This window comes from Mycotypha africana (assembly GCF_025528875.1).
Source record: "Mycotypha africana strain NRRL 2978 chromosome Unknown BDF20scaffold_1, whole genome shotgun sequence".
NCBI classification, from domain to species: domain Eukaryota; kingdom Fungi; phylum Mucoromycota; class Mucoromycetes; order Mucorales; family Mycotyphaceae; genus Mycotypha; species Mycotypha africana.
The window spans coordinates 3,451,385-3,471,983 of record NW_026515725.1 but is presented as its reverse complement, the minus strand read 5'-3'; the positions used below and the strand labels follow the sequence as shown (position 1 = coordinate 3,471,983).

General features: G+C 37.6%; 12 protein-coding genes across 12 annotated transcripts; 5 read left to right on the top strand and 7 right to left on the bottom strand.

Annotated features, from left to right (window-relative positions):
* Positions 1 to 451: 451 nt before the first annotated feature.
* Positions 452 to 1,472, top strand: BDF20DRAFT_832052 (uncharacterized protein; the record flags this gene model as incomplete). The annotated part of the gene is made up of 3 exons (XM_053078503.1): positions 452 to 524; positions 601 to 902; positions 987 to 1,472. 3 exons carry the CDS (start codon positions 452 to 454, stop codon positions 1,470 to 1,472), a joined length of 861 nt encoding a protein of 286 aa, XP_052941325.1.
* A 789-nt stretch (positions 1,473 to 2,261) lies between these two features.
* Positions 2,262 to 3,183, bottom strand: BDF20DRAFT_789560 (CWC16 protein; the record flags this gene model as incomplete). Its single annotated transcript, XM_053076168.1, has 5 exons — positions 2,262 to 2,437; positions 2,517 to 2,720; positions 2,804 to 2,859; positions 2,971 to 3,050; positions 3,127 to 3,183. Coding segments are annotated over 5 exons (573 nt in total), but the record flags the coding sequence as incomplete, so codon positions are not given.
* A 16-nt stretch (positions 3,184 to 3,199) lies between these two features.
* On the bottom strand, positions 3,200 to 4,583 carry BDF20DRAFT_848023 (Rhodanese-like domain-containing protein). Its single transcript, XM_053079844.1, has 4 exons — positions 4,463 to 4,583; positions 4,097 to 4,366; positions 3,481 to 3,984; positions 3,200 to 3,410 (listed from the first exon to the last, which is right to left on the bottom strand). The coding sequence occupies exons 2-4, from the start codon at positions 4,359 to 4,361 to the stop codon at positions 3,280 to 3,282; spliced, it is 900 nt and encodes a 299-aa protein (XP_052941323.1). The 5' UTR covers positions 4,362 to 4,366; positions 4,463 to 4,583; the 3' UTR covers positions 3,200 to 3,279.
* A 971-nt stretch (positions 4,584 to 5,554) lies between these two features.
* BDF20DRAFT_848011 (ribonucleoprotein-associated protein) lies at positions 5,555 to 6,423 on the top strand. The gene is made up of 3 exons (XM_053079843.1): positions 5,555 to 5,574; positions 5,661 to 5,826; positions 5,913 to 6,423. The coding sequence occupies exons 1-3, from the start codon at positions 5,572 to 5,574 to the stop codon at positions 6,125 to 6,127; spliced, it is 384 nt and encodes a 127-aa protein (XP_052941322.1). The 5' UTR covers positions 5,555 to 5,571; the 3' UTR covers positions 6,128 to 6,423.
* A 410-nt stretch (positions 6,424 to 6,833) lies between these two features.
* On the top strand, positions 6,834 to 8,261 carry BDF20DRAFT_848008 (uncharacterized protein; the record flags this gene model as incomplete). Its single annotated transcript, XM_053079842.1, has 2 exons — positions 6,834 to 7,466; positions 7,568 to 8,261. Coding segments are annotated over exons 1-2 (751 nt in total), but the record flags the coding sequence as incomplete, so codon positions are not given.
* BDF20DRAFT_848005 (uncharacterized protein) lies at positions 8,262 to 9,341 on the top strand. The gene is made up of 2 exons (XM_053079841.1): positions 8,262 to 8,554; positions 8,658 to 9,341. The coding sequence occupies exons 1-2, from the start codon at positions 8,383 to 8,385 to the stop codon at positions 9,074 to 9,076; spliced, it is 591 nt and encodes a 196-aa protein (XP_052941320.1). The 5' UTR covers positions 8,262 to 8,382; the 3' UTR covers positions 9,077 to 9,341.
* On the bottom strand, positions 9,342 to 10,431 carry BDF20DRAFT_848003 (uncharacterized protein). The gene is made up of 2 exons (XM_053079840.1): positions 9,917 to 10,431; positions 9,342 to 9,799 (listed from the first exon to the last, which is right to left on the bottom strand). Exons 1-2 carry the CDS (start codon positions 10,062 to 10,064, stop codon positions 9,711 to 9,713), a joined length of 237 nt encoding a protein of 78 aa, XP_052941319.1. The 5' UTR covers positions 10,065 to 10,431; the 3' UTR covers positions 9,342 to 9,710.
* Positions 10,432 to 10,732: 301 nt separating this feature from the next.
* Positions 10,733 to 11,584, bottom strand: BDF20DRAFT_848000 (ETC complex I subunit conserved region-domain-containing protein). Its single transcript, XM_053079839.1, has 2 exons — positions 11,480 to 11,584; positions 10,733 to 11,363 (listed from the first exon to the last, which is right to left on the bottom strand). Exons 1-2 carry the CDS (start codon positions 11,516 to 11,518, stop codon positions 11,025 to 11,027), a joined length of 378 nt encoding a protein of 125 aa, XP_052941318.1. The 5' UTR covers positions 11,519 to 11,584; the 3' UTR covers positions 10,733 to 11,024.
* A 102-nt stretch (positions 11,585 to 11,686) lies between these two features.
* BDF20DRAFT_84429 (uncharacterized protein) lies at positions 11,687 to 12,515 on the bottom strand. Its single transcript, XM_053079611.1, has 3 exons — positions 12,364 to 12,515; positions 11,835 to 12,278; positions 11,687 to 11,710 (listed from the first exon to the last, which is right to left on the bottom strand). The coding sequence occupies exons 1-2, from the start codon at positions 12,447 to 12,449 to the stop codon at positions 11,858 to 11,860; spliced, it is 507 nt and encodes a 168-aa protein (XP_052941317.1). The 5' UTR covers positions 12,450 to 12,515; the 3' UTR covers positions 11,687 to 11,710; positions 11,835 to 11,857.
* A 2,294-nt stretch (positions 12,516 to 14,809) lies between these two features.
* Positions 14,810 to 15,903, top strand: BDF20DRAFT_832045 (cyclin-like protein; the record flags this gene model as incomplete). The annotated part of the gene is made up of 2 exons (XM_053078502.1): positions 14,810 to 15,049; positions 15,124 to 15,903. The coding sequence occupies 2 exons, from the start codon at positions 14,810 to 14,812 to the stop codon at positions 15,901 to 15,903; spliced, it is 1,020 nt and encodes a 339-aa protein (XP_052941316.1).
* A 778-nt stretch (positions 15,904 to 16,681) lies between these two features.
* BDF20DRAFT_847995 (uncharacterized protein) lies at positions 16,682 to 18,003 on the bottom strand. The gene is made up of 2 exons (XM_053079838.1): positions 17,705 to 18,003; positions 16,682 to 17,629 (listed from the first exon to the last, which is right to left on the bottom strand). The coding sequence occupies exons 1-2, from the start codon at positions 17,855 to 17,857 to the stop codon at positions 16,823 to 16,825; spliced, it is 960 nt and encodes a 319-aa protein (XP_052941315.1). The 5' UTR covers positions 17,858 to 18,003; the 3' UTR covers positions 16,682 to 16,822.
* A 204-nt stretch (positions 18,004 to 18,207) lies between these two features.
* BDF20DRAFT_847991 (major facilitator superfamily domain-containing protein) lies at positions 18,208 to 20,034 on the bottom strand. The gene is made up of 4 exons (XM_053079837.1): positions 19,818 to 20,034; positions 19,427 to 19,701; positions 19,125 to 19,337; positions 18,208 to 19,040 (listed from the first exon to the last, which is right to left on the bottom strand). The coding sequence occupies exons 1-4, from the start codon at positions 19,860 to 19,862 to the stop codon at positions 18,548 to 18,550; spliced, it is 1,026 nt and encodes a 341-aa protein (XP_052941314.1). The 5' UTR covers positions 19,863 to 20,034; the 3' UTR covers positions 18,208 to 18,547.
* Between the last annotated feature and the right edge of the window lie 565 nt (positions 20,035 to 20,599).

Genomic DNA, 20,599 nt, shown 5'->3' with positions numbered 1-20,599 from the left:
TTTAAAGGCTTATGGGTGTATTTTATCAACCTCGGATAGATGATTGCTCTTGTCTTCTTTTGTTTAGAAAGAAAGTATAGAGTGCATTTATGCATCAATTTCTTTCCAGTGAGTGTCAGAGTATAAAGGCTTTACAGTCGAAAGCCGCTGCCGTTTTCAATTGCTATAATGTTGCACAATAAGGTGGTTTTTTTTTTCCGCCTGTCATGAAAATGTTACAAACAGTTCCATTACCGATAATGGGCTCGTTTTCTGAAACCCAAGGGGTGCTCTTTTAATGTTGTGGGGGGGCGGCGGGAACAATAAATAACCTTAATCAAAAATGAAAAATAGTAATCTCAAAATGCAGAAGACGAAAGAAAAAAAAAAGCATTAAAGAAAATAAAAAAAAAAAAGTAGGACATTTACACACTCTTTTATTCTTTTATTCAGTTTATCTCTTTTTAACATTATGTCGATATCCAAGCCTACCATTACTACTGCTACAACAATTGCAATAGAGAGCGCATCTACTACTGCTTTTGGTAAATAGGGGAGGAAAAGAGTTTCCTAACCTTACATAATGCATTGGACTAACTTTATACATATATGACGGGTTAGTAGGAGCGACTGGAATAAAAGAAGAGCTTCAACAAAGCCAAGCACCGACCCTATTGGATCAGCATTACAGTGAAGATGAAGATACAGCAACCGACACAGGTAGAACGTTCAGCACTTTAGCAGAGCCTGCAGCTCCATTGCTCCATACTACCTTCCAACATCATCAAGACGAAGAAGAGGAAGAAGAAGAGGAAACACCTTTCATGTATTTCAAAAATATCATGAAGGATGCACAGAATAGTAACAGAGTATCTCGGTATCAAAATACTTATTTCATGGATGGAGGCCATCGATTTATTTCTGTAAGTTTTCTTCTCTTAATTTTTTGTACTTATCAAAACCGATATGTTTGTGTTTGAGGTTTCTTACATAATACACACCCTTAGTTGCCAACATTGGGCAGCTCTTCTAAAGCAGCATCACACATTTCGCGAATTTTTGAGGATTGGTTACAAGCCAAACTATACCACCAAAACACAATTCTTTATGACGGTATTTTGGATGATCGCTTACCCATCCTGGAAGACTCTGTCGAGCTCATAGCCGAAGACATCATCAACAAATTAAAATCACGCAGCTCTATACGTGGACTGGCAGGGCTTTCACGTATATATATGAAGATAAGAACAGGTCATGTGTACACATATCACCAGTCCGATGACGGACAACCACTCATCACGGCGGATATGGAAGATTTCTTTCAGCAATTTCCCTTATTTGTAGAGATCATCATTGATATCATGCCTCGAGACTACTCTTCTCAACGTTTTACAGGCTGTGATGATGTAGAAGTCTTATTGTCATTGGAGAACATTACGATTAATCCCTCTGAACCGTATTATATAAAAGAGAGTATTCCTTTGATTGTTTGAATCGAGCTATTTTATGAGCTTCCTTGAAATACCCTTTCCCCTTTTGAAATCTTTTATCCTTTCTTCTTCGATTTATTTATATAGTCTGTTCGTCAAACTCTGTATTATTAGTGTTTCTCTTTTTGTTTGCATATGTACATAATTATCGATAATAAATCTTTTTACTACAAGTATATTGTATTTTCGAGAAAGATAAGCATCCATTGTTGATGTTGCTTTTACGCTGGCATCAGATTAAATGATTAGAGTTGAATTAAACTAGTCGGTATCGGTATCAGAATCGGTATACAAGACTAAAGTAGTCGACAAGTGACTGGTAGCCGTGCTGTCGTTAGTCTTTTGTCTTTTTGTCACGCCTATAGTCTTATCACCATGTATTTCTTTGTCATGACTAATGCTCCTATCTTTGTCTCGGTGATCGTTCTTCGGCCGTCCCTCTTTTCCCTTTTTTAGTTTTGTAAATGGTTTCGTGGTATTATAAAAAGGATCTAATTTAGCCCTTGTATGTAATTTGGCGACTGTGCTCAATTTAGTCAACTGCTCTGCTGCTGCTGTTGGTGTTGCTGTGGATGTTGATGTTAATGATGGTTTTGTTCCTTTTCTGTTTGAGTTTGTCGTAAAGAGCGGTGCAACCGCTTTATTTAACTTTTGTTTTTCAATTAGCTCTGTTGATCGAAAGTCAACTGTTTTAGCCTCTATCAAATCTTTGTCTGATTCCGGAAGCACATTGATATTGAGTTGGAATTTGTCTCGAATCGTCTCCGCTTCTTTGATTTTCTTTTTATCTTCTCGTAAGCGTTTTCTTAATTGCTGAGACCTTGTATAAGGGTCTGACCATTGTGTGTTATTCAGCTCTTGTAACTGTGTTAGATGCGGTGTCGCCTCACTGATCACTTGCTTATCTTTTATTCCATGCTCTAATCGATACATCGGATCAGATTCTAACTTTTCCTTTTCATCAGCATCTAAAAGGTGTGCAAGTATATCGTGATATCAGCGAGATAAGTTAATTGTAAAAATAAAAGATATGGAAGGCAAATATACCTTGTATCTTCAAAACCTCATTCTCTTCTGGCTCCCATTCTTCCACTTTCTTGCGAGCACCACTAGCCACAACATACTGAGTATTCTTGGGATCTGTCTGTATTTCTATCCAGTTATCACATAAATGACATTTCATCCGAAACTGTAGGATGGGCGTACTATAGTATTTGCCGATCTGTTTCTTTTGAGCGTTGTATCTAACGCCTATGGAGTAAACATTGCCAAATCAGATTTAGCATTACAATGACACAAACCCTGAGGAAGCGAATGAGGAGAAAAAGAGTTACCTTGACCGATGTGATTGTCACAACCATTACACCAAATGTTGAAAGGCAATTCAAATCTGATAGAGTTACCATTATCAGTAAAGGTAAAGCTTTTTTTTTTTCTTCTTTTTTCTGTCTTGGGAGCTCATTTAAACGATAATAGCTTACTGTCGTTGAAAGGTTTTTACCTTACGATGAGGATGCCTTCATCCAATTTTCGGGCTCTATCTCCCAGAGCATGTTTACCCTGATACTTATTGATAGATCCCTACACTCACAAGTAAAGATTTGTAAATATCCATTTACTATGCCTCTTTAATGGCCAATACTATCAAAGCTCATACTTTATCAGGTGTCCAATCTGGAGGGTAATATTTATTGAAAGGTTGCATTTCACTAAGTAACCGAAAGAAGAAGTCTTGGAAAAAAGGAAGTGGACTATTTTTTTGAAAATAATGCAAAGAATCCCAATTTTTTTTTTATTGCATAAAATGGTCTTATTGCTTCTTTACGATAATACTGTCTTGCATTCCAGCATATTCGGTCCAGCTACCATCATAAACTGCTAAATGACGAGCGCCGATTCTCTCCAGTGCAAGGTAGAGAATAGATGCTGTAATACCACTTCCTACACAGATGAACAAAGAGAATTCAATTTTCTTCTTTTCTCTCCTATACCGGGGTTTGCTCAGCCTTACCACAACTCGTAATAATATCCTTAGAAATATCTACACCTTTCGCTTCAAAAACCTCCCTCAGTTTATTCTCATCCAACAACTTCCCATCTTGGATCACCTCGTTGAAGGGGACGCTAATAGATCCCGGCATATGTCCCGAGCTCAATCCTTCTCGAGGTTCAGGGGCTTCACCCGTGAACCGAGCATAAGGACGCGCGTCCAATACCTGAGCACCGTTCTGAGCACCATTTTGGATATTTCGTGCATTCTCCAAAACAGCCTGATAATCTCTTACAAGGCTTCTGTCAATTGTGGGCACTTTGTATGTCTTTGGTTCGACAGGAGCCGGTGTTGTGTTCGTTTCAATGGGTCCTGCAATATCTTCCCAAGCCGGTAAACCGCCATTTAAGACTGAAATAGATTGATGACCAAACACTTTGAAAGTCCAATAGACTCTGCAGGCTGAAAATACACCAGCAGTGTCATAAACAACAACATGATCATTTTCGTCAATTCCCATTTTACCTAGAAGGGTCGTTTTTTTTTTTTTTTTCAAGAAATCAAGTTGGTTATCGTTTTACATTCTTGTATGTGTGGCTGTGGGTGTCATGAGTAAGATTGAAACGGTTACGCGTACCTACAGCAGTTGAGAATTTCTCTGGCGAAGGCAACATATGTGGCAAATCGGTGGAAGTATCTTTAATGGTATCTATACCGAAAAATTGACTACCAGCTATCCTCTTTTGCAAAAACTCTTGATAAGGATCACGGTTCGTGTTTGGCATATGCCAGGAACCATCCAAAATCTTGACGCTGCCTAAAGCAGTTTTAAGATCTTTTGCTGAAACCAAACTACCAAAAAGTCGTTGTTGTTGAAGCTGTTGCTGTTGCTGAAAATTCATAGAGTCTTTTGAGAAAAGAAAAAGTGATAAGTATGAAGAAAAAAGCAAAAAAGAAGTAGAAATGCTTTATGCACACAAACAAATCGTTTTGGCATGTATACCATTGAAAAGACCTACATTTCTTCAAAGTTGGGATAGTTTGGCGAAACATATTTTCGATTCAAATTGAAAAGAAAAAAGAAAAACAGAAGAAATAAGTGCACACAAGGTGCAACGGCAGCAAGCCCTTTTTTATAAATGAGTCAGACTTTCTATAATCCATTACATTTTCCATTTTGATGACGCTGAATTTGGGCTTTTTACATTACAAGTAAAAAGCCATTCTTGTTATTTCTTATTTACCGTTTCACAACTGTCCATCTTGTGAACGCGCCCTATCTGAGAAGAAAAGGTCGATTTCACTAAAGAAAATATCCACCCAAATGGAAACAATACAAAGTAGATTATACAGATGAAAATCCCAAAGCATGCATGCAATATTTACCTCATTAATAGCGTTATACCTTGCACTCACGTCTCAATAACATAGCTTTAAGTCGACGTAATGCTTGTTATATGGATGAAAATTATAGTAAATGTGTTAGCGAAGGTATGCTATTGAGTTGTGTAGCAAATCAATACACAACTCAATAGCGCAATCACATACACTTATTATTAGGGGAAAAAGGGATGGAGTAACGAAGAATATGCTTATAAAAATGTAGTAAATGATAAGTTAATTGATATTGTTCCCCAGATAATTACAATTGATCGACATTTCAAGAAGCAAATGTTACATTAAAGACGACATGTTTTCAAAGAGTCCTAAATGCCTCGCTTAAAAATGCCTGCCCCTCTAATTCTTAGAATGCCTACTCCATCCTGAGCACGGTATGGTGGGACGTAGTGCCTTTTTCTCAAAGGGTCTGAGGACTGCTGCAGCCCCTCTCATTATGAATCAGATGCTCCTGTTCCAAATGAAATCATATTTTTTAATTGTAAAAATCCGTTGCTCAAGCCCATATAAAGCTTAGAGCCTTAGAATTAGTTGAATAGTAGATCAGTTTCATTAAAAAAAAAAAACCTTGCTGATTGGCGGGCAGTGGCTTCTTTAATTTGGCTTGCTAGTGACTGCGTTGACGGTTCTGCTTTGCTTCATTTTTGTGCTGTTGGCCGTTTGATCAAAAAATTTTCTCTTTTTATCTTTAATCAAAGAAAGAATTATAAAAAAATGGTAAGACTCTACATGCGAAAGCATACGACTCTATATAATGTTTGACGATAGCTGACGTGTGTCTCTATTTTGTTTTTTAATTTCAGTCTGCTGCAGTCAACCCTAAGGCCTTCCCTCTCGCCGATGCCGCTTTAACCAGCACCATTCTCGATTTAGTTCAACAAGCTTCTCATTACAAGCAACTCAAGAAGGGTGCCAACGAAACCACAAAGACCCTTAACAGAGGTATCTCTGAATTCATTGTTATGGCTGGTAAGTCCGCATTTACTACTTACGTATTGAACTTTGGAACCTCTTGGAATCTCTTCTAACTTATTGTTCATTCAAACAAAATCTAGCTGACACCGAACCTTTGGAAATTCTTCTCCATCTCCCTCTTTTGTGTGAAGATAAGAACGTTCCTTATGTTTTCGTTCCCTCCAAGACTGCCTTGGGTCGTGCTTGTGGTGTTTCTCGTGCTGTTATCTCTTGCTCCATCACCACCAACGAAGCTTCTGACTTGAAGCCTCAAATCTTGAACATCAAGACTCAAATTGAAAAGCTCCTTATTTAAGTGTATATGTGTATATCCCCACCAACCATCACAACAAATTGCAATATTCAAAAGCAACAAAACTGAATTTGTTGAAACAACTGTATATATCATCATTTTAGATCTACGTTTTTCTTGATGATCATCGTTAGTGCTGAGGGCTTACACATATGTATTTCTAATTGTATGGATTAATCTTTTCGTATTATTCTTTGTTCAAATGATGCACTGGCAGTGAAAGAAAATAGTTTTTTTTTTCTACTGTAAATAGCGCTTACAATAAAACTTAATGAATCAAATATATAAGGGATCAAAGAATAGTTAGTAAATTTCTTAAAGGTGGGCTTGAAAAGAGGATCAGACGTTGTATGTTGTGATAATGCGTGTTTTAGGGAGATCCGGCATAAACCTAAACTTACATAATCCAGACATAAAGGATCTCCCATCCCTGCCTGCCTTGCCTAGAACAGAGTCTGTTACATTAAATTTTGTTCCTTCAACGTCGATGGACAGTCATGTTTCTATTTATTGTCGATCCCTGCAGCGTTACATATCTTGTATTCTTATAACATTTTAGTTTATTTTTAACTTTGAAACAAGGTTAGGTTACTTTTGTGTACATGGCTTGAGGCTGGCTCTTTCCTTTAATAATAGGAGATCTTCTCAAAGGTATATCTTGACTATAAAATGGGGAACCTTCTAATCTAGCATTCATTTTGCTCTTCTTTCTTATTTTCAAAACAATTTTTGGCCCTTTGACAACATCCATCCACAAATAAATAAACAAAATGAGATCTACATTGGCTTTAACACTTATTGCAACCCTTGCTTTCCAACAAATTGCTTTCGCTCAAGATGGTATTGTACAGGCTGAATCAAGTGGGGCAGGGGCAAAAGTCAAAACATAAAATAGTATCGTGCTGTTGTTTTTTCCTTAAAATACTTACTATATTTGATATACTGACAGATAATGAAGGTTCTGGTAATGATATTCCCGCTTTACCTACTCCAGTTACTGATATTTACTGGTGGAAGACCCTTTTGAAAGATGATGAACTGAAAAATTACTTAACAGGTCCCGCTACTGAAGCTGCTACCGAAGCTGCCACAGTTGCTACTGCTACCGAAGCCGCTAGTGAACTTGCCACTCCAACTCCTGATAGCACAGCTACACCTACTACAGCTACAAATGAAAATGCAACTCCCAGTGATTCAGAAAGCGAAACCATTTCTGCTAGTGCAACTGCTAAGACTTCTGCCAGCGAAAGCGCTTCTGAAAGCGATGTCGCTTCTATTTTAAGTCATACGGTTTCTGGTTTGTCTTCTATATCTGCTTCTGGTATTTCTACGGTATCTGCAGGTAAATTGAGACATTATAATATAGTCGCACAAAAAGAAACCACTAGAATCCTCTTCTCCTTGTTTTTCTTTGTTGTTTTTCTTACCATTATTGTTGTATAGTGTCCTCTGCTGTCAGAAGTACTCCATCCGTCATTGCATGGTCTAGCTCCTCCTCGGCCTTATTGCCATCTGCAAGTAGCATACCTGCTGTTTCTGCAATTCCCTCTTCGGTTGCTAAGCCTAGCGGATCTATCATTCCTCCTGCTACTACAAGCAATTCTTCTTCAGCCAATTCCAATACAATGGCTGATCTTGCTTCCATCCTAATTTCCGTAACCGCTGCTTTAGTGTTTGGAAAGATTTTGAATTAGTAGTAGAGAATGAAACAACCATAATGAATGCTTGCATATACTCAACCATACTCCTTCTGTTCACCTCCTCTTTCCCTTTTTTCCAAAATCTGGTTCAAACCACAACATCGTAATATTAATCGAATATTAGAAGAAGGCACTTGTCTTTATTCTTTCTTACAGAGTAACTGACATGAATTTTATAATCTTATTAACTTATCAATAAAGTATATTTAGTCATTGAATAATGAATGGATGTATGTGCTTTTGTGTAATCCTAACGTAGCGAGTATCACAGAGCGATAAAAAGGGGTCGGAAGGAGGGCCTCTGATCTACACGCATTACCGTTGTTTCTATGTTCAACAGATAGCGAGGCATTGAAACTCCCCCTGTTGACAGATGTACTTAAGGATTACACATGTTGATTTATCTGTTCTTTTTTCCCTTTTCTTTTCTGTCCCCCTATTTTTATAGACTTTCTACTTCTTCAACCACTCTCTCTTTCTTTTCTTTCTTCACATTTACAGTCCATTCATACTCGCCTTTTCAACCCTTTCTGATTGGTCTAAAAAAAAATATCGATAATGAGATTCTTTGCAGCAATTTCAGGAATCGCCTTGATGATCTCAAGTGTTGTTGGACAGTTAACTGCACCTATGCAGAACTATAATGTGACAAGCCCTGTAGCAAACGGTCCCTACGTTGTCGGTCAGGTTCTACCCTGCACCATTGTTCTTTTCGAGAATATCGTATCAGGTTCGTCTCCATGTCTGCTCTATTGACTCTAAGCAATATAAGTGAGGAAAATTTAAAGGATGAAGCCAAACTAATGAAAAAAACTTTCTATCATGGCATTTAGATATTAGTCTCTCTATTACACTTCAATCTGCTGCTGCAGGCTCTAATGTCTCACTGCCGGTCGCTACATCTGTCGACACATCCAAAACGCCTGCCAGTGCTAAGCAAAATGGCAACGTTACTTATTATGAACATTCTGTAAACTACAATATCCCTACCACAGTTACTCCTGGCCAGTACAAAGTTGTATTCTTAGATTCCAAGACTAATACTCATCTCGATGTTCCTATTAATGTTCTTCCTGCCGCCTCTGCTTCTGTTATCAATTCTGCATCCGCAACAGGCGGTGCTTCTGCTTCATCTACTTCCTCTGGTTCTATTTTTAAGAGTGAAGGCAATAGTCAACTGGCTTCTACTCAACATAAGGTTATCACCTCCGTTGCCATCTTTGCTGCTGCTGCTCTATTTTGCATGCTGTAAAAAGAGATTGAAGCAATTAAGTTTGATTTGCTACTGCTGCTGCAATCTGTTTGATGCATTGCTTCACGAAGGTTGAATACATAGTACATGCAATTCAATTTTTTTTTTTCTATCCAATACACGTGCATATAATATTTACTCTCTTTTTTGCTGATTTGTATAACTGTAATTCTTTGTCTAACCCACTTTCAACATAATAATGAATAAAGGTCCTATATAAGGAAAGTGTATAATGAAAGTTCACAATTACTTGTCAAAAGTGAGCATTACAATGCCTTTCTTTCTTAAAAAGTGTATAATTATCTTTAATTCGAACCAACGACCATCGCTCTGCCTTCATTTCATCCGCTTTTCTCATGTTGAGGGCAGAAGATACAGTGGTTCCAAGAAGCAATGTCGCAACCAATCAGAATTAGTGTTGCACACCAGTCAGGTTTTTGGGTATACTTCCTGTTCTATTTAAAGCCCTTCATATGTTGCATTGAGGGAAGCGAAAGACTGAAAGGGAAAAAATATATAAATAGGACAAAGGAGTAGGGTAGGACGAAACGATCCAGCATTATAATAGTCGGTAGATAAAAGACTCATTACTGACGACTGCAAAAGTGCCATCGGCATACGCTAGGATTTTCACTTAGAAGGTAAAGCAGTCTTTAGCAGTATTTGAATTTTTTTGACAGTGATAGTCAAAGTTGATAGTGCTTGATGATGGTGGGAATGCAGGTTAGTGAATACTTCAAAAAGATTACCGTACCATCCAAGGTTGCTTAAGGACGCTGTTTCATGTTGAAAATTGAACCCTTGATATTCCGGGCTTTTGGTGGATTAAACAAATGAAAGAGTCGAAAGCAATGTCGAAGAGTAGCGGGCCAAAGGAGTTTCCTTGACGAAGGCTGCGTTGTTGACGGATGGTGGCTGAAATAATATGGTTATTGAGATTGAGGGCTACTTCAGTAGAGAAAAAAAGATGCATGACAAGTTGTACCATAGGCACGCAACACTTGCGCTAAGTATTTAGGATGAACGCGATCATAAGCTTTTTCCTGGCCATGTAATAACGCGATAGTATTGGAGTCCTGAGTATGAGCAATCATTTTCCAAAGCTGCAGCGTAGGAGTATGGTTTGCTACGAAGCGGCTTGACATAAATCCGAGTTGCATTGAACTAATACGGAAGAAAGGCATAAAATTAGCAGGCGAGTGAACGTCTTTTCATCGGTGCTGATCAAGGAAAAGGGGTATCAATTTCATTAGCATTAGAAATAAGTTAAATATACTTATCCCTTTATAAGTCGCGGAAGGTATTGCATTTTGTTAAGATTACTATCAAACTTTCGAAATATATTTGTTTTTCTTGTTACAAGTGTGCATCATAAGTTACCGTTCATTATACAGAGCTCAGCTCTTTTTGACCCTTCATACATAGACTATCATGCTGTGACTATCTAGCGCAACGAAGTTTAAGCTGGCTTTCCATTCATCTGGTAGCTTTTTTCATTGAGTCATTCATGGTTATTTTTAACATTTCTATCGGTTTGGTTTATGAGATATGCTTCACTTATAAAAAGCTAAGGTTAGACGTCTATATAAAAGTGTCAACAGTCATATTCCATTCTCATTGCTAGCATCAGATCAATATTTTTGGGTCAATTTAATGGCATTCAACAAAGGAAATGGCCCAAATTTTTATCATTCTACTGAAATAAATAAAGTATATTTCTTTTATTGCAGCTCCCTTTTAGAAATTGAAGCAATATGAGATTTTATGTTGGTGGCAGTTTCTATATTACGGTCAACAGTAAACATATATAAATAGAGTGAGCTTGACTATGGATAACTGTGTACATTTGAATAGAAATACTATGCGTCGGCGGATTATGGTGCGAAATTGTTGTAGCTGGTGATGACTGAAGCTGCCAAACGCTTCATCTCAAATAGGAAGATTCTTTCTACTCTTTCTTAGGGTATACCCATTGACCGGGAGGAATAGGTACCTCAAGTGGTTCCCAAGGCTTCCATTCTTCTACTTTCTTAGCAAGTCCTAACTCATCCTCTGCTTGCTCGATGATTTCTTCAATTTGGCCAACGTTGATCTTGGTTTCGATTTCTTCAATGTTCTCTGTTGATTCTACAACAGCCAATCTGTGTTTTGTTATTGCTTCAGTTGTTTGTCGATAAACAGCTGTGGTAGGAAGACGACTGCATACTTCGAGAGTGCTGTTGTATGTTTGAATTAAATGAGGACGGGGATTACGGTGAACCTTGAGACCTGCAATGCCTGTCGAAGGCTGCAATACAAAGGACGTGAAATCATAAGTCATTTGTAAACACGATGTCCAAAATTTTTTGTTTCAGGGCACTACAAGTATTTGTGAAGCCTATCTTTGTGAGTACCAGAACTTACCTTGGTAACTGCTTGGAAAAGGGTGCGAGTAAAACGCATTATTCTTTTATAATTTTAATGTAAGGCTGAAGGTGAATCAGAAAGAAATAAGAAATAAGTTGGCACTCTGGTCTATGCCTTCTGTCAATACAAATTTAGCTCACCCTGCAAAATGAGTGGGCCTTTGAGGTTAACGTCACTCTCCCCCGCAATTTCCTAACTTTGCCTCTTGAGTTTAATCGGAGCACGACGCTGCATAAATATGGGGAGGATGATAAAAACCAGGTACCAAAAGTGCAACAGTTTATTAGACAGATTCATTCAATAAACTACTACAAACATGCCGAATTTCAAGCTTCAACAGCGTTTATCGTACGATGAAATAAATTAACAAACGTTCTAAGCCTTGAATTTGTCAGGAATTACTCCCTCAGCCTTTTTCTTTGATTTGTCGTTGCTATTGCCTCGTTTTTGCTTATTTTTACTTTCGTTGTTGGCAATGTTTCTCTTTTTTTGCACAGTAGTCTCTGTTGCTGAAGTGGCGATATCTTCTTTCTTTTTAGCATTTCCATTAAAGTCAGGAAGAGTGGCTAAAATGTACTCATCTTGAGAGATGAACCTATCACGGTTCAGGTCCATTTTTTCGTACACCTTCTCGATAATCATTTGGACATGTTGTGCGTTTGGATCAATATCACGCTCTAATCCGTACATAGAGCGTAACTCATTCTCATCCCAAAATCCATCTTTATTTAGATCGTGTATTTTGAAAAATGCGACTTCGTCATTTATTTCTATTTGGTGAGCCTCGTGCATATGCCTGTGAGTATACATTTACAGTAGTAGTCCAAATCGTTAATCTTGGTCAAATATACCAACAAGAAGGATCAATTTCATGGGCTTACCGTCGCTCAAAATCTCTGTTAACTTCTGCTAAGGTGTTATGAACAATTAGGCTTAGCAGTACCGAGACTATACTCTTCAATTTCATTATTAGACTGTTGGAAAATAAAAATTAAGGAGAAATGTAAAAAGAAAAAGATACACTATTCTGCTCAGAGTCATACTTTTGGCTTACCTTTATCCCTATCCCTTTTTCTTTGTTTTTCTCGCACAGGAGCATTCCATTCTTTGTGTCTTCGTCACATTAGCGCATGGCAGCATAAAGCTTTCGTATCTTGGGCCACTCTTTTCTCTTTTCTTCTGCCTTTCTTCCATCCACCCTTGAATTCGGGCCTCACCAACATAGATTTTAAACTATTGGTGACCATGATTATATGACCATCAGAAGGAATTTTATTCATGTATTGTGTTACCTGCTTTCAAGGAAGTCTTCTATCTCCTCATCGATAATAACACAACCCACCACTGGCTCCTTATTCTGATTTCACGAAACTGGATCCTTGATGTGACTGATCCAAAGTCATGGCATACATCATTCTTTTGAATCATGACATCTTTGTAAAAAAGAAACAAGAAAGGTCGTTCTATACGTCAAATCATAAGTAGTAAACTTTGAGGCAGCTATATCGCTGGAACATTTGACTTGTAGCTTTTTTCCTTTAGGGGATTTCATTGAGATACATCGACATCAGATGAATTTGAATGGCTTTAGCACGACACGAATAATCTATGCTATGTCCACTACATGATAACATACCATACATATCTGTCGAATCAATTCATTCATTGTCCCATACATTTACAAACATAGATTGTTTACGACGATCTCACAAGAATGCGTAAATATTGAATATTGAGAGTGCATGCTCAATTCCTCGTTATAATTTTATCAATTTCATAAATCTACAATCAAAGATAGTATCACCTCCACTTTTAAAGGACGATTATCTATGTGGACGGAAGTAATGACATGTTTGGTGAGATAACAACTAATAATACTGGAGTACGTACAACCAAAAAAAGAATACGTTCTACCACAGTCTATCTATATTGTATATAATATAGGTTACGTACATTATATAACAAGATAAAAGCACAAGTATAAATGGTTACCCATGAAGCATCAGGACCTGAAATTAGTGACTAGCATACGCGTCCCCGCAATAATGAAACTTCCCATCAGACCTACAAGGTAAATAATCTTTCTACTTCATCGAAAGATGAATAAAGATACGTAAGAGTCATAGTCTAATAACAGTTATCAATCTCGCAACATAAGTAAACACCACAACAACGATATTACGAGGAACACCTTTAGCGCCATCATCTACTGAAACATTAACTTCATTTTCTCAGCCAAATATCTGATTCGATAGACAACTTTTGGACGCATTAGTCAAACTAACAAATCTAGTCAATTTGTAGTAAACATATTTATCAACAAAAACAGTAAAATAAAAATCAGTGATCACCAATTCCTTTGCTCCTGCTGATTGCCGTACTTCCTTGAAAGCGAATCAATGCAACGCCACTTTTATTAAATTGCGCTCTTGTCACATGTCAACAGCTATAATGTGGACCATGCTAAATTTCGAGTGCTCTCGTCGCCCTCTTGAGTGTTCAAACCAAATCTACCTTTCGCTTCACTCAGCTTTCCTAAGCTGTTCATGGCTTCGTGTACGTTTTCTTTTGTTGTAGCTTTTGTTGGAGGATAAGAACAAACCATTATAATCAGCAAAGGGCAAAGAATAAGAATATGACTAGTATAATAAGTATATTACCAGAAAACTTGGCTCTGAACACTTGATTCATTATTATTACCCTTCTACTTCACATAAGGTAAACAATTCTCAATAACTGCAAACCAAATATTTTCGTCTTTTCTATCGAATGTAACCAAAGACATATAGTCCACTCCTTTTTCAGCATTTTGCAAATGTTGCGTTGAACGTATCTTCGGACTGGATTCTAGCTGCACAGTAGATCAGATGGATTTAAAAGGCTGTTAAGAATTGTTTCTTTTTTAGTTCTTCACATTTCGTCGGATAGGTCAGATCTGCCGTCGGGCAGGCGGGAATAAACAGCTGACCAATGACCGAGGGCGGTTCCAAAAGGTGCTGGTATGTATAAAGAAAAACAATTTCTACTTTCTTCCATGATTTCATCTTTTTCTTCTTTATTTGTGAACTTTCTTCTTTTTTTCTTTCCTAGGAGGACAACTCTTTAGTTTACGGCCAAGAAAAGAAGAGAAGGCGCAACTCACAAAAACAAGCAATTCCTATTCATCGGCACTTGTAACTTAGCATCTCGCAGCAGCATTTCTACCAGCATCTTCAAATTTTATTCTTGCAAATCAACTACTGCACATTTTCATTATCATTCGTTTAGTCATTTCAAAGCCTTTCTGTAAATACTCTGTTATATTTTCATTCAACCCATACCAATAACATGACAACTGCAATTCCTTTCCCTTTGCGTGATCCTCAACTGAAGGAGGAAAAACCCAAACAATTTCAACCCAACCTCAATGTGAGGTTAATTTGCCCGGATTGTAGAATTGAACCTCCACATATTGTTGAGGAATTCGCATCTGGTGATCTTGTTTGTGGTGATTGTGGTCTAGTCCTTGGTGATCGTATTATCGATACGAGATCTGAGTGGAGAACTTTCGCAAATGACGAAGGCGATGTATGTTCTTCGACATGTTGTTTTCTGCAGTTGCTAAAACATTATTTATCATTATTTTTTCCTATAACTATTAGGATCCTTCTCGTGTAGGTGCTGCGGCAAATCCATTATTAGACGGTAATCAACTGGATACAGTAATTTCGAGAAGAGATGGTGGTAGTGGCACAGCAAAGGATTTGAACAAAGTTCATGGCCGTGCAACTGCTGTTAAAGGCGAACGGAATCTTGTCCAAGCCTACAAAGAGATCAGTGCAATGTGTGATTCCATTTCACTGTCTAAGATTGTCAGTGATACAGCTAAACAATTATATAAACGAGTGGAAGACGAGAAATTACTGCGGGGCAAATCAAGTGATGCTATTATTGCTGCCTGTATTTTCATAGCATGTCGTCAAGAAAAAGTCGGCCGTACCTTTCGAGAAATATGCGCTCTTACTCGTGTGCCAAAGAAAGAAATTGGTCGCTGTTATAAGTCACTCCAATCGAAGTTACAAACTAATACCTCCATTATGAATTCTGAAGATCTTATGCTTCGTTTCTGCTCTAATCTTCAGTTACCAAACTATGTGCAAAAGGCTGGTATTGATTTAGTGAAACGGGCAAAAGAATTGGGTACGTTAGCAGGGAAGTCGCCTATTTCAGTTGCTGCTGCTTGCATCTATCTCGTATCTTACCTGTTTCGTCAACCTAAATCAACTCGTGATATTGCCAATGTTGCTGGTGTCTCTGAAGTGACTATTAAGAGCGCTTATAAATCGCTTTATGCTGAACGATATAACCTGGTTGACCTTGAAGAATTGAAGAAGACTGAAAATGGCAAGAATTTGAGTTTTGAAGATCTTGCTTTACCGTAAAACCTTCTTCAAAAGTCTTTAGGGTCGTTTAACAGTATGTATCGTGGACGTAGAATAGGAAAGCAAAGAAATAGCGACATTGTTAGTGTCCTTACATTTGCATCTTCGTTATTTCGCGAAAATGCAAATGGAACTCTCAATAAAATATTTTTCTTGAAAAGCTACTTCTACTACCACATAAGAAACGTCTGCGTAAAGAATGCATGGAAGCTTTCTTGATGTATAATTATTCCATCATATTATTAAATGATAAAGTAAATATTTAACCACGATAAACCTTGCCAGTATCGATAAGGGCAACATGAGAAACATAAAGAACTGTTTTTAAGGATTCATTGCTATGTTAATGACTTGGCTTGCTGTCGTCAACTAATTACGTTATCGTTTATGTGGTCTGACTTAATTCTGGACCAAAGTGTATAAAGTAGGCATACACTTACGAATACATACCATTGCCGATTATAAGCGAAAATACGACATAAGGTTTCTCTATACTGAAAGCAGTTTATGTTGAACGCTGGTAAGCAGAAAGAAGGTAGCAGTGCTACAAGTTTATAGGACCCTGAGGTAAAAATCTATTTCCGAACCAAAGCAAAATCGTGAAAAAATCCAAAAGAAAAGAGTTTTGCCTGGCTTTCTTCTTTTTTCACGATTTTGCCCTGAAGCTACTCAGGCTACAAAAGTTTCTTTTAACACGCATTTAAGATTCGTCTTTTACAGACAAGCGTAGGCAACCATTTCCTCAAACATGTATAAACAACTGAATTGAGAACAACTACTAGAATAATATATTTTACAAAAAGCAATGTAAAAAATATCGTATGAAGGAACAACAGCTCTCAAAGGCGATACTGTGCAATGCAATAGCTATGGTTTATTTATTAAGATTGTTCCCTTTCTATTACAAGAACTATGAATTTTACAAGCAGAACTTTCTTTTGTACAATGTATATGTTGGTGACAGCTCCTCTGTTGATGTAGAACGTGTATCTCCTAGTTCTGGTATCTGACAGCAGTACTCTTCTTTTTTGACAAGAGCTGTATCAGTTGAATTATTGTAATTAAGGGGGTTAGTAGAATTACACATAGTACATTCGTCAAGAACAGCACCTGTTGGAGAAGGTAGAGGGGTACAATTATTTGATAAATTGTCTTCTGCGCGTGCATTCGTGTCTCTTTTAAAATCGTATGTTAGAGAGGATATTTTGATAGGAAGCAGTTTCTTGTTTCGCCTGGCTAGTAACGAAGTAGATGTTGAAGTTATAGTTTTGTTATGGATGGAGATTGTACTTTTTGTGTTGGAAACAATTTTGCTATTGGTAGAAGGATTTATGCATCGAAGAGGGGCAGTTGGTGAACGATAGAAATCAGATGAAACAATAAAGATGGCAGTATTATCAAGGTCTTCACTAGCATCGGATTTTGAGCGCTTATGTGCAGGAAGCTCATCCGTAGGTGTATTAGGTGAAGGCAAAGGGGAATATTTTATGATTCTTATACTGATAGCGGACATCCAGTGCTGCTTATCCAGTTCTGATTTGCAATTAATTACCCATGGCTTGCTATTACGATTATTTATGAAAGAAGGTCGTTGAATGCTAGAGCGTTTTGTTTCGTTGACTTCTAGCGGCTCAAGGCGGAAAGAATAGGGGTATTGTGAGCTGCCAGCGGGGATGACTCGGCTTATCTCACGTAAGTTAAGAATTTGTGCTGGCGTATCAAAGTGCTATTAACATTATAATAGGCTGATATGTAAGTAACACTTTTCCATATCGGCTCACTTTTTATCTGATGCTATTACCTCATCTTTATAATAACGTAGTTCGGAATCCAGTAAAACAAAATATCTGGACACCCATCTGCTTCTACCAAACGGCAACGCTATCATTTTAGATAACCAGCCAGCGACAGGAGCATGACAATCGAAATTGGGAGAAGTAGGTGTAGCGAGCATGAGGTTTCTATGTGCAGGTGCAAACGAGCGTAAAGAGAATCGGGGAAAAAAAATCACAAAAGTGAAGAGTAGAAAAGAAACAAAACGCCAAAAGGGATGGTAAATAAGTCTGTTTGTATTTTTATACAGGTCTGAATAACAGATTCATGCTTTTAAATTTTCCAAATTGAGTATTTTTACGCCCATCCTCAAATAAGCTTAGATTGGTTTGATTTTTGGCCCTTTCAGGGGCATTTTCAAACTATTCATGCGAGACTAATTATTTATATTAGCATATGATGTTGTGTAAGGGCGTCAGTTTTCAGGTTACATTCATGCTGCATATGGATGATAAGGGGCAACCGTTTGCCAAAACAAAAAACAAAAAAAAAAAGGCGAAGCGTACGAGCCGATGGGTAAAGGATACTCCATATATTTTAAGCTTTTGTATGTTTAATTGTCCATGATGGTGTAAGTTTGTGTAGATAGGTATATAGTTGTTATAATCTGTAAATGAAGTCCAATCTATTATTTCCTTCATGCTCGTTTTTTTCTAGGTATTTTTGTCTCTCGTTATCATTTAAATTGTTCCATCTTTTCTGTCTCCACTTGTTCACAAAGACATATCTTGTTCTTTGAAGAAGGAATAAGGCTATGGTAGCAATCAGCAGGCCAATAATGATTTGATTGCCCTTTCTAAACCTTGGTGCATCAGCCGCCTCTACATGTCCAAGAGAATAATAAGACTTTTTGTTCATAAAGAAGTATCTTTACCATAAAACGATCTAACTTACGATATAATTGCGACCCAGGTACACCATTTATGTTAGCAAATGCTATTACAGCAGCCAATGCAATTGACCGCTTTCCATTAGGCGCCAAATTTGCAGACATCCAAGCGATTTGCATTCCGTGCCAAGAGGGCGCTGAGGCTGCAAATAGAGCTGCGCCATATAAACTCCATCGGTCAGCCGTATCAGGCAAAAATTCCAATAAGCAGACGCCAAGTAGGGCCCAAGCGCTACCGATGATAGCATGCAAAGCAACATTTCCGCGTTTGTCAGAATTATGAGCGATAATTACGGAGAAAATGAGATTGATGATATAAGCAGGGGCTGCTAAGAGGTTAGCCGTTGTAGTTGCAAATCCTGAATCTTTAATGATGGAAGGTAAATAGCTATAAATGGGAGTTTCATGCATTTGACTGCAATAGAAAGAGAAGTTAGTAAGATGAAAAAAAAAGGGAAAAGTTCAAATATGGACTTGCGAAAATAAGTTACTGACTCACCCTAAAAATGTAATAATAAGATGTACCCACAAATTGGTATCCGTGGCTGCCTGTAGTATATCCTTAAGGCTAACATGCTTATCGCCGCTTCTCTTTGTTTCATCATCTCGAAAGATTCTTAACGTAGCTATCCTGCTCTGCCTCTCTGTCAACCAGCCTTTCTTTCCTCTTAGCTTACCAGCCGTTCGCATTGGCGACGAAGGCACGTAAAAGCTATGAATGGTCAAATGTAAAGCATTCTGAGATGACACTTGTGGAAGCTGATATAGCTACTTCTGCTATAAAAATGCTGTATTACTTACAATGCCATAAATCCAACGACATGAGTAATTATACCATCAACAATGAAAAGCCATTTCCAACCTTCAAGGCCCAATGTACCTTCTAAACGGAAGACACCGAACGCAATCAAGCCCGAGGATGCTGAGGCAAGGTTTTGAGCCGCCCAAAAACATGCTAATCTTGTGGCCATTTCTGTTGTTTTATACCATCTAGTCATATATGTTAGACAAGTAGGAATGAAACCTCCCTCTGTAGCCGCAATTAAAATTCTAACAGTCAGAAAACCAGCGAAATTCTAATTGTGTGAAAAGCAATGTGTTATTACATTTACAGTCTATCAAAATGTGACCAATTACTTTAAACGCTAGGCGGTGCTATTGTTTGCAGCAAAAGTATATAACAAATGCTTACGTGAACAAGGCAATGCGCCCAAGTGACAATAGCCCAAGAGGTCATCAAAATTGGAATCCAAAGATGAGTACCGACTGCCTTTCCGATTGTGCTCGAGATAAATGCACTGACGGTGAATACTACAAAGTAGACCAGGATACTTAAGTTAACACCATCATTAGTAAACCCCAGATCCGCTGCTAAATCATCTGATATTGCGTTGGCTTTTTTTTTTTTTTGGGCATAATAAATAGGAAACAAATGTAAGGTATTAATGGATTACTATCTACGAACGCGGTTGTTATATAAGGCAATGCGGCTTTTTTCAATTTTTGGTTGTTGCTATTTCCACTCACATAAATTTGTTCTGTCCATGTTTAAAACGAAACTCATTATCAATATAAAAACCAGCAAGCGTCTATCCAGCTTTTTCACAATTTCTTTCTCCTCCTCGTTTGTCCATTCCATGTCTTCATCCAAATATTGTAAGGATGGAAGGTCACTGATTTTATCATCGGACTGTAACGATATCTCACTCTTTTCGATTACAAGATGCTTGTCTGATTGTTTTATACTGGTAGCCTGATACATTTGAGTATTCGCTTGACACTTCTAGAAAAACACTTAAGTTAAAGGAACAAAGACAAGCAAAGTAAGATAAGAACAGAAAGAAAAAAGTTCTTATAATACTTAAGTGTATAAGGAGAAAGTACACAATAGTTACGTATAATGGAAAGTAGATTGTATATATATTGATTATTCAGGAAGTAAAATTATTCGCGATTATTGCGAAAATGCCAAAA